General features: G+C 33.2%; 1 protein-coding gene across 2 annotated transcripts in view; it reads right to left on the reverse strand.

Annotated features, from left to right (window-relative positions):
- Positions 1–8,633: 8,633 nt before the first annotated feature.
- The window catches only part of LOC106875684 (integrin beta-1), a 74,338-nt gene continuing 69,430 nt past the window's right edge, over positions 8,634–13,541 (reverse strand). For both annotated transcript variants that reach the window (XM_089359163.1, XM_089359158.1), the window contains 2 exons: positions 11,239–11,405; positions 8,634–8,739 (listed from right to left, as the gene is read on the reverse strand). In XM_089359163.1, the coding sequence (XP_089215289.1) occupies positions 8,671–8,739; positions 11,239–11,405 (236 nt within the window). In that variant the 3' untranslated portion in view covers positions 8,634–8,670. The remainder of the gene's footprint in view (positions 8,740–11,238; positions 11,406–13,541) is intronic.

The raw sequence follows: 13,541 nt of genomic DNA on the forward strand, positions 1-13,541 counted from the left end.
TTTCTCATATTCCTGTTTGCTGTAGTATATTCGAATATGGAAGTTCCTTTATTATTGTTTTCTTTTTCTATTTGGCACGGCACATTGTATTTACTGAGAGAATTCGCCTTTATATCAAAGAAGCTTAAAACGTATCTTCTCTCAAGGAACAATTCCACTAGCAACTTTTGAACAACGAAAGGCTATAATGCGATTTTAAGGAAGTTAATACTAAAATCAAGAAACTTTCCGAATCTGATTTGGAAAACGTGTTGCCAAAACAACTTGCACTCCGTATGATCACTCGTCTCAAATGTCAGTCACTTGCAAAAGTCGATCTTTGATTGGTTTAAGTCAACCGACTTGATTTACAACGCTCTGACTACCTTGCTCAGTAAATTTATACTCAATATAAAGGGTGAATTCCTAGTACTACGGATCTATTTAACGGATACTTGTCCAATTCTGCATCATAATGACAATACAAGTTCTGTTTCAATTTCGGACCGTCTCTAAGAGACACCATAGATTGGATCCATAGCAGCGGTCCAATTCACTTCTAAGTAGAAGATGAATCAATGCAAAACGGATCCTACAACACAGATGTTATAGCACCTGAACAAATTCGCCGTAAATCAGCAGGGTGAGACCTGCATCAGAGACCTTTGGAGAATGTTATGTGAGAATATTTTCATGGAAGAAAGAATGTTACGTAAATTGTCCTTTGTTTTGTCTACTATTTTGCAAGTTGTATTTTCTTCTTTTCTTTATCATTTTTCGTTTTCCCATTACTATATATGCCAGAAATCTGCATAAAGGAAGACAGTTGCCTCGGTGAAAGGGTTGTTAAATGCTTCAGCGTTCTCATTTAGAAAAGATTATCGTAGAGAAAGAAAGCTGCTTAAGTCTACGATTGCAACAGGAATTCAAAAAACTTTGAAGGAAAATCGATTGAAAATATCTACCTATTATACCCTGAAAGTAGTTTATTGAATTATTAGTAGTAGTTTTGGTTGTAGCCTGAAACTAATTTCTCCAACACTACTTTGTTTGTGATTGTAGCCTGAAACTAATTTCTCCAACACAACTTTGCTTGTGATGTCATCTTCACACAGCTTCGACTGGTAACACAATGTTATGCTAATTAATGTATTCTAATGTTCAAGTTAACTGTAAATGTACGTAAGCTCACATATATAAAAGATTGTGCAATTCACATAAGGAATTAATACGTTATGAGCATGAACATTTTCAATAATAGTACTTACTGTACATAGAAAGTGCACTATGAGAAAATTTCTTAGAGATATTTATGAGGTTTAAGCAATTTTATTATTATTTCATAAACACTCATGAATGGAAAACCAGTTACTTTAAAAAACAGCATATAATTTGGAATGAAAATTATATTGTAAAATCTTATGTGTCATAGGGATTCTTTTGAAAATATTGTAACTGCATGAAAAAAAAATTAATAATATTTCAAACTTTTCAATTATTCATAGCACCAGTTCAGAAAAAGAACCACAACAGAGATAATTTTGGGAAATCCATACAACATAGACATCATGGATCGAGTGACGATCATCATTACAAAAAGGAAAAACCAGCAGCATCACCAACAGAATCAGTAACAAACAACACAAAAATAAGTAATACAAGGAAAACATCAACAGAATCTACCTTAGAGAATTTACCAGGAACATCAAGACACCTGAAACCAGGATCTGTCAGATCTACAAACACATTACCAGAGCTTACAACACGGGTACCGTCATCAACAATATCAAGACGATCGTCAACGTATGGAACATCAGCATACGGTTCATCAACAGGAATATTAGTACCAGTAGATACGACGGTGTACGACACACCAACTATACCAACACAGAAGCCAACGTATGGCATATCAGAAGAGATATCAACACACAACATATCTATATACGATCCGGCAACGTATAACTCATCTACAGACAACTCGTCAACATATGACCCAGCGACATATACATCACCAACAGACTCAGCAATATATGACATCTCACCGTATGACATATCAGCATACGACACGCAAACACACAACACTTCAAAGTACAATATTTCATCGATATACAACGCAGCAGCAATAAACACATCATACGACATAGACTCATCGACTTACGGCACACCTGAATATGAAATATCAAGATATGAAACTTCAACGTATGATATATCAACTTACGAATCATCAATATACGACATCACCCCGTACAAAACGTCGACTGACTCTTTACTGTATGACATACTGACACATACAACGACGTACGAAGCACCAACATATGACATTGCAACATACGAAACATCAATATACAACCTATCAACGTACAACATAACGTACAACGTATCAACATACAATACATCAACAACATATGATGAGTCAACATATGACCACAAATGGATATATGGTATATCAACATATGATATCCCAATATATGATACAAGATATGACACATCAACGTACGACACGTCAACATATTACACATCAACAGATGCAATAATAGAGTCCTCAACATACAACACATCCATATACGATATATCAGCAGCATATAACATAACAACAAACACCTCAAAGTACGACTCCTCAATATATGATACTTCAACGTATGGCACATCAAAATATGACACATACCCTTACGATTCATCAACATACCACTCATCAACTTACGACACATCAACGAAAGATCTATTTTATTACGTAGTGTCAGAATATGGCACCTCAACAGAGACATCAACATACGATCCATTGATAGAATCGTCAACATACAACACCTCAACAACATACAACATAACAACAAACACGTCAACATACGATTACTCAACATACGCAACATCAACTTACGGCACATCAGCATACGATACACTCCCTTACGATACATCAACACACCATGTAGCAACCTATGGCACACCAGCGTACAACATATTCGCCGACGATGTATCACCGTATTACACATCAGCAGAGACATCAACATACGAAACGTTGCCACAATCATCTACATACAACTCGTCAACGTACAACACATCAACAGGATACGACATAACAAACACATCTGCCTATGATGCAACAACATATGGTTTCTCAACAACATACGGTATATCAAATTACGACGAACAATCTTACAAATCGACATCGTACGATATATTTGAATACGATAGTTTGGACTACGATGCATCAATATATGATACATCAACAGAGACTTCAACATATGACACGTTAACAGAAATTTCAACATACAATACGTCAAGATACAATATATCAACGACATACAACATAGCAACAAACTCATCAATATATGACACATCAACATACGGTACATCTACATATTCAACATATAACGCATCAACTTACTACCCACCAATGTATGATTCATCGAAATACGATGCTTCAACTTACGACACGCCAACTTACGACTTGTTCGGGTACGACGAATCAACATACGGCACATCTCTATATGATACATCAACATACGACATATTAAGTAAAACAACAACAAACGACACATCAAAGTATAATACATCAACGGCCATATATGACACATCGCAATACAATGCCTCAACATACGATACACCGAATTATATATCAACAGGAACAACGACAAAACCAGCATGGTCTACAACAGCACAAATAGGATCGACTACACAATATTACCCAAAACATCATAGACATCATAAGCAGCCCCAGAAGCATCACAAAACTATTTGGCCAAATGGTATTGACTATGTAGATGTTAAAGCTTTCATTGTCGGACACGGTCCCACTAATAAGAACAACATAAAGAAGTCGAAGTCTAATCTATTTAAAAAACGATTGAAAACGCCTCTAAGTTCTACACATTAAAATTAAACAAACACTCAATGAATAAGTGCGTGCTTTGTCTACATACTGATTTAACGTTGGTTTAACTAGTGGTTTTATTTATAGGTATCATGATTTTCATAGTAATAGTTCACTTGTTAAACTACAGTTTCAACTTCCGAGAAAGCTAAAAACAAAATTAACAAACTATAACATTACAGAAGAAATCCCCAAGACAAAACTTTTTTAAAAATGGACAAATGGTTCGACGTCCCGTTCAATAGGCGAGTCTTGCATTCTCAGTTTTTAAGTCACAGACACGAGTGTAAGAGACACGATACTGGATTTCCGGTGTCTAAACTCAGAGTTTGATCTGATGCTCTGCCAGTCTACTGTTTGATGCAGAATATGGACGAATACACCAACCCCTATACTTCACTGATACTTTGTACCAGTATTGATTTCTAGCATTAACCGTAGATTTTTGGCAAGGAGTTTAGTCAATTAAACTGATTCCAGTACGAGACTATTATCTTATTCCATCGCTGCTGAAAGGGCGGCAGGCTCAGATGTCCTCGCAGGGGTTTGAACTTAGAACCTAGAGAGATGTAACTAAATATCGCAATGTATTTCGTCTGCCACTCATCCGATTCTACCAATTCACCAACACTGCCCATCCAAACAGCAACAACAATAATTATATTAACATTGATAATCATAATCTTGAATTATATTGAATATATTAAATGAAGAATAAATATTTTGGTCGGTTTATGGTTTAACTTTGTCTACACAGCAATAAATGATAAAGAAGTCGAATTGTTTTGTTATATATTTCACCTTACCTGTTATTGTTTATTCCAAATTCAATCTTGATTCTGCAAACCTATGATCAAAATCTTTCCGTCCGTGACCAGCTAACTCAACAACCCCTTAGAACACAATTTGTAAAGGATCACCAACTATCAATGTAGAATTATTTACAGGACACAGAGAAACCAATATATAGTTTGCAGTTTTGGCGCTGCTATACACGTAGAACAGCAATAAAATATGAGAAATTGTAACGTTCTAGCATTCCTGGGTGTTATTTGGATTTTCATATTTTCCCTCTTGTTTCAATAAAATAAGATCCAGCAGCTCATTGAAAGTAGTTCAGTAATTTATATCCCTGGGAGCATTGGACTTGTGTTTAGCAAAAGAAAACCAATAATATATCTATTTATACTCAATACGTTCTGGCAGACTCGCATGTTAATATGTGATCGCTGGTGTTTTTCGTTATCGGAAAACATCTGTCACCTTTAAACGATGTGTTCATAAATGTTATTCATTGATGTGAAGGACTTTGAAATACATTGGGTTTCGACTTTTTTATTTGTCCAGCCAGTCAAAGAGACCCCAAACCAAAGAATCTAAGAGTAAATTATTTTCTGATTCATACTGATGTCTACCAAACTTATAATTCATGAGGTGCACGCAGAACGGTGAGAATCCAAAAATTAGCGTATCTATTCCTTCTCAACACGTTCTAGAAGATTCTCGAACGGAAATATCTGATCGTTGGTGTTCTTCGTCTTCGAAGAGAGCATCTCCTACATTTAGATACTGTATATTCATAACGCACGCGATTCATTGATGTAAGAGGACTTTGTGAAACTGCAGTTTTTCGACCTCGTTGTATGTCTCCTTAATCAAAGTCATTCTGATGAATGTACTAACAATGATTACACATATTATTGGTTGAATTCTCGCTGTTCTTCGTGCATATCATTAATTATTCAAGGAAAAATCAATATTCTATTAACAATAATTTTCTATAGCTTCTCTCTTATAACATTCACTATTGTATATATTTTACGAAACTTTTGTCAACAGCTAACAAGTCAATGAGAGAAATCGCTACAGAGTCTCTTGACCTGCTAGAAATAACAGACTCGACCCTTTCTGATAGCTCCTTGTTCTCTTAGAAAAGATGGATACATTTGAAAAGATACTCTTCAATTGGGATACCGATTAATAGAGTCGTTAGAGAGCCAGATAGATTGCGTTGCGGTAATCGTTAAGGATCTCTGCCCTTTTAGTTCAAATCACGCCTTAGTCAGCTTCTTGTTCCATTCTTTCGGAATTGATAAACCAAGTACCAGTTATGTAATGGAGTCAGCTATTTTCTTTCTCTCATGCTTTCTATTTTTCACTTTCTGGAAGAAATAAGCTGTGACTAGACCTGGAGAAGATTAGGTTCCACCAAATCTAAAAGTGTCTAGGACGTGCCGCATATTACGATAGCGCCTCCGCGACTCTAAGAGAGATGGAGGTGCTAAGGTAAGGTATCGTATTTGAGACACTATGTTTGAATAAAAAAGAAAAACAGGATGTTTACTGGTGTAACTAGAACTGGAATTCAACCACAAAAATATTAACCAAAAGTCACTGTTTACAAATTATGTTTGAGAATATTTGGTAATGTCTGAAAATGCTATACAGAAATAATGTCAGTTATGTTAAGATTAAAATTGTCTCTTCCTACGTATAACGCATTATCTATTTTTATACGGATTATATCAATTCCATTCTTTGTACCAAATAAACTGAAATTCTTATCACTAAGCAGTGAACACTTATAAGTCACACGGCTTGGGCAATTCCAATAACAACCAAGAGTGGGAAGCGCAGTTGAGGAAGAGGTAAGCAACTGCAAAATCCGAGGCAACGGTGCTGTTTTAATCGCCTATTAAATAATTATTTTACTTAAGCTATTCCTGTTCTGAGCAATGGAATGTATGCCATATCTTCCACGTATTCACTAAAAATATAAATTGCGGTATGAGCCTCGTTGTAGAAGATTTTGAAATTTGTAAATTAATCTAACAAGAAATTACTGATGAAAATAATTAACACATCGTTTTTATTATTACTGATGTTGTATGATGTCAAGGGTCAATGTATTTAATTCTCGTTGGCTTAGTTCAAGAAACTGTATATAGATATATACAATGTTGCGAGGAGTATGAAAACAGAATAATGGGCAAAGTGATTCGTTAGGTTATTAAGCTCATCCGTCTCACAGAACTGCACCAGGATAATATTACTAACACTCACGATTTTTAACAAACTCATGCTGATGTTTAACACGCTTACATGCACACACATGCAAACACATTCTCTCATACACACGTATACACAATAGTGAAATTACACACCCGCGCAAATACACACACACACACAGTTGTATATGCTAAAAATGAATCAACAATAATTCAGTTTTTATTCAGCAGTTATCTTAAAGAAATATTTACCCTAATCTGTATATTAAACTTTCGGGATCGATAAAATAGATATTAGTTGAACATTGGGATCGATGTAAGCGACTTGCCCACTCCCACGAAATTGCGGGCCTTGTGCCAAATTTTGAAACCAATAACATAGCCGAATGAATTTGACATTACAGTTCCAAATTTAAGAGATGAGGAATTATGAGCATTATTTACAATTTTTACATTCAACAGATATTTCTCCTCATGTTGTTAAGACAACGTTTCGGCTGATACACCCTCCAGCCTTCTTCATGTGTCTTGGAGAAATTTCGAAGCTGGGTTCTCATTCCTAACATATTTTTCGATATTATTATTATTATCATCATTGTTGTTCAGGTCACTTGATGGAAATGTTGGCCTTGTGTGTAGAAACTACTTACTTCAGTATGGACACCGATATATATCGACGAGAGGAGGGTTCGGCTATAGGTTCGCCATTATCATCGGAAAACATCTTTAAACGATGTGTTCATAAATGTTATTCATTGATGTGAAGGACTTTGAAATACATTGGGTTTCGACTTTGTTATTTGTCCAGCCAGTCAAAGAGACCCCAAACAAAAGAATCTAAGAAGGGTACAGACTGTCTTGTTTATAAAAAAACAAATCAGAGAGTAAATTATTTTCTGATTCATACTGATGTCTACCAAACTTCATGAGATGCACGCAGATCGATGAGAATCCAAACATTAGCGTATCTATTCCTTCTCAAAACGTTCTAGAAGATTCTCGAACAGAATACTTTGAGAATTTTGCTTTAGGAACAACACCACTAAAACCAACACTATGGCTACGATATGTTGATGACACCTTTATACTCTGGCCTCACCAGGAAGATACCCAAGTGCTGTTAGATCATGTGAACTCAATGAAGCCATCCATGCAGTTCACAATGGAAAAAGGAAAATACGAAAACTACAAGAAGCACATGTGATAGGACACAACAACCTCCTAAGCAGACTGAGTGCAGATATGAGCAGCATATGGGAACCGGTATTAAGGAAGGATAAACAAATATTAGATTTATAAGCCCTAAGATTCACTCCATAATTGTTCACCGGCATATGGTGTAGAGGTATATAGCGCGGGCTACTGATTCCGAGTTCGATTCCAAGCAGTGACTAGAACAACAATGATAATAACATCGAAAAATACCTTAGGACTGAGAACCCGGGTTCAAAATTTCCCCAAGACACCTGAAGAAGGCTGGAGGGTATATCAGCCGAAACGTTGTATTAACAACAAACAAGATGAGGACAAATATCCGTTGAATGTAAATAATGCGAATTTGATATTTTCGACCTACTCCGTCTTATATAAAGTTTGATCTTTGTGCCGTTGTTAGAAAGAAAAACACGATATGGGAGGAAATATTTAACGGTTGTTAGAATTTTTAAGTTTTCATGATAAATATGATTTTACAGTAAAATCGAAATGATTGAAGCAATTTACACACACACACACACACACACACACACACACACACAAACTGAAAGTAACAAAAGTGGTTAATTGAAGATATTTATTTAGAAAATTAAAAAAACCTTAATCCATTTTTTTAAACGCTGGATTCACATGTTCAGTTGTAGCTGGTTGGAATAACGGGTTCATTTGCTGAATAAAATAATAAAATTAATTATTTGTGAATACATGAACATGATATATATATATATATATATATATTTTATAATAATGCCTCACGCTTAGAGGGACTAAATAAGTACCTCAAATTATATATATTTACGGAAAAAACGATGGTCTATTTCCTTATGGGTTTTTTCACGCTGACTACTTGATAAATTCTTATAAAGATTTTATCCTATATTATATATATATATATATTCTCAATCGCAGAATAATGCTAATAATATAGCCTGAACAAGATAAACTACCCCTATTTTGCAGAGAAAAGTGTAGGTGGCTAGCTGTAGACTCGAACTCACATCCCCGTGATTACGCGTCACGATGTTTTGACCGATTAAGCTAAACTACTCACTACAAATTACGCTGCAAATTTAAGATATATAAATCTCGCTTTATGAGACGCTCTCCTATGTTAAATTCAAATTACGACAAACGTAAATAAACAAACGAAGTTTGCTTTTAGAAGCGTTGAGATATATATATATATACATACAGACACACACACACACACACACACACACACACACACACACACACACACACACACACACACACACACACACACACACACACATATATATATATATATATATATATATATATGTGTGTGTATACATATACATGTGCACGCGAGCATGTGTGTGAATATAATATAGATTCAGATTGAGTGTGAGTAACTGTGTATCCTACTGATAAGTGTACTCTTAACGTACACCTCAAGTAGTATCAACATGATAGCATGTGAAAAGACTGGACCTTTGATTTGTACAAGGCTGTGCCCCGACATCGCCACAGTCTAATGACCGAAACAAGTAAAAGATAAAAATTGACGTGGCGGGCTTCCGCACATGTTTTGTCAACTCAATTTTACTAACAACGCTTGAGTTTTCTGAAACGCGTAGTAAAATATATCTCTTTAATATGCCATATATATATATATATATATATATATATATATATATATATATATATATATATATATATAGTGTACCATTCCGTGATAGTGAGATTAGGAAAAAAAAAAAGTACTCCAACTGCTGAGAGATAAATACATATATTAACGTTTATATCATTAAATATATTACACAGTACTACCAAAATTCGATTATTTAGAGATTTCAGGCAAAGAAAATTCCAATCTAGTCTCTTATATAGAAAATCAATCTTTTAGTACTAGAATCGAATTATGCAAATATTAATATTTTCTAAAGATTTTCATGTGATTCTTAATCGTTAAAAATTACCATTAATTCAAAGTATTTCTGTATGCATTTACAATGATCTATCCATATCTTCCTTAGAAATCCGCTTTACATTTTTCTTTTACAGACAGACAGACAGACAGAGAGAGAGAGACAGAGAGAGAGAGAGAGAGAGAGAGAGAGAGAAAGAGAGAGAGAATTCAGAGAATTAACAAGGAAAATATACATACATACATACGTAATATAAGTAATATTCAGCTGTAGATTTAATGAAGGTTTCGACAATGTGCAATAAAGAAATTGGTAATCAGTAAAATTTCAGCATTCTTGAATAACATATATATATTCTATTTGTACCAAGTGATATGAAGTAAAAGGCGTGAACTGGGGCAACGTGAAATAAAGTGTCTTGCTTAAGGATACAACACATAGCCGTGAATTGAACTCACGACCTTACGATCGTGAGCCGAATATCCTAACCACTATGCCACACGCCTTCAATCCTTCGGAAGATATATCCTTTCTATTATAGGCACAAGGCCTGAAATTTGGGGGAGGAGGAAGTCGATTACATCGACCCCAGTACTCGACTAGTACTTAACTTATCGACCCCGAAAGGATGAAAGGTAAAGTCGATCTCGGTGGAATTTGAACTCAGAACGTAACACTAGGAGAAATACCACTAAGCATTTAGCCCGACGTGCTCACATGTCTACCAGCTCACCGCCTTACTTCGGAAGATATATCGGATAAACGTCGTACTGCTGACGGCTATTAAGCAAGAAACACTTTCTCACGACTGTCTTCGTGTTTCCAGGCAATAAGCCTCTCTATTCCTTAATGGCATATCAACTATAGAGAAGCTTTGAATCCTGAGCTTACCTCCTGTTCTTAAGTGGAACTGGTCTTAACTGCCCTTGGATTATTATGACTCTACTCTAGAACTGAGGTAATTTTGAGAAATCGAGTATTTCTCTTTATGGCATTTGATATGCCTGTATCTGTCTATATAAATGAAATGTACTCTTGTATTTTTCACCATTTTCAGCTTAAAGTCTTCTGGAATAAATATAAGTTCGATAAAATAAGCATCTCTGATAACTAAATCTTATTCGGTCTTGGGTGATTGTCTTTGTCATCAACAAAGAATCAACGTGTATATAAAAACCCTTCAAAGTAGTCATTTGGGCATATTTTATAGGAAAAATAGGAATTGTAACATTTAGGTTACAACGACAGTAAAATGAATTTTGAATAGTATACTTACTGTGTTCCAAACAGCGCTTGTACGTTCTTTTTTGAATCGTTCCATTTCACGATGATCTAGTGACATACTGACACACTTCCATAATAATAGTAGTAGAACCCCAACAGCAAGTATACCGCCGATTATACCACCGATTAGCATTCTTTTATCACGTTTTTTCGTGCATTCTGAAAACGTAAAGAAAAGTATATTTCCGAGCTACTTAGAGAAGAAATGACTAACATATGGGCAAGGAGTAAGTGTAAGGGTTTTCATTTATTTTTTTCATCGGGTGCCTTATTAAAATAGCAGGGGGAATACCGTTTTGTGAAAGAGAACTAAATACTAAAAGTTATTTAATCTAACATTTTGTTGTTTCTCTTATGATACAGTAGTCTTTAATTATAATTATTATTTATTTTGAAATAAATTTCGCTGCTATTTTGAGCAATTAAGTGCTTAATGGAAGTTCTTTTGTCGCCACATTGATTTAGATGTTATATATTTCGTAAGTATTAAAACATTTTTTTGTGCATCTACTGCTACGTAATCCACTAAGTCATATTTTTTTAAGACTATGACAGTCTCAGAGGAAATCAGCTGCTATTTCTGATAGATTGAGTGAACGCATAGAATCTTGCCTGACTTAATTTGTGACATGTGCTACAAAGACGACAGCTTCCGATCAAAAATCCATTGAAGCGATATGAAAACTACTTTAAAATAGCTTTTGATCGGAGGATGTATTGTGGCTTTTGCCTGAAAAATCCAGAAAATTTTCAAAATTTAATGAAATATTTGAATACCCTAATGCACAATGATCCTTTATTGAAATGAAATTTTAATCACTGTTCCTCTCTTAAATGATTTCAGATAAAAACCAATTGGGATAATGTGCAATTAAATTTGGAGCTTTAAAGTAATGAGTTGAGAGAATGATATAAAAAAAATATTTTCACGCTCCCTGAAAGGCGTTTTATAATTGTATGATTATTATAAAAATTGTAAACTTATCAATTTCACCATTTATTTACAGTGATGAAAATTACTTTGTCAATAATTAATGTTATTTTAATATATTTTAAAATTTTAACTTTATTTTCTTCGATTAACAGATTCATCCAAAATCAATGCATTCGCTGAGGCATTTTTAAAGAGGATCATTAAAAAGTAGCATCCTTTGTGTTACGTAATGATGTATATTGATTATTCGATAATAACTTAACTGCTCTTATTGCAAATGATAAAATAATCTTAAAATATATATAAGAGAAATAGTAAAAACAACATAAAGATTGTTCTTTATATTAGTATACAAATCAACAGGCAAAATATCTTGTTATATATACCAATTTCAAATTTTGGCTCAAGGACAGAAATTTCGGAGCAATGAGTAAGTTGTTTACATCGACCACAATGTTCAACTTCTACTTCTTTTATCGAAAAATGAAAGGCAAAGTCAACCCCAACGGAATTTGGACTCGGAACGTAAAGACAAATTAAATACCGCTAAGCATTTTGCCCGACATGCTAAACATTCTGTCATTTCGCCACCTTTATCTTGTTATATATGTATGTATGTATATATATATATATATATATATATATATATATATATATATATATATATATATATATATATATATATATATATATATATATATATATATATATATGCATATATATATATATATGCATATATATATATATGCATATATATATATATGCACATATATATATATGCACATATATATATATGCACATATATATATATGCATATATATATATGCATATATATATATGCATATATATGCATATATATATATATGCATATATATATATGCATATATATATATGCATATATATATATATGCACATATATATATGCATATATATATATATGCACATATATATATATGCATATATATATATGCATATATATATATGCATATATATATATATGCACATATATATATATATATGCATATATATATATGCATATATATATATGCACATATATATATATGCATATATATATTTGCATATATATATATGCATATATATATATGCACATATATATATATATATGCATATATATATATGCATATATATATATATGCACATATATATATATGCACATATATATATATGCATATATATATAAATATATATATATATATATATACATATATATATATATATACATATATAACATATATATATATATATAATATATATATAATATATATATATATATATATATATATATATATATATATATATATATATATATATACTATATATATATATATATATATATATAT

The sequence above is a fragment of the Octopus bimaculoides genome, chromosome 1, assembly GCF_046866305.1.
Source record: "Octopus bimaculoides isolate indiv1 chromosome 1, ASM4686630v1, whole genome shotgun sequence".
Taxonomy (NCBI): domain Eukaryota; kingdom Metazoa; phylum Mollusca; class Cephalopoda; order Octopoda; family Octopodidae; genus Octopus; species Octopus bimaculoides.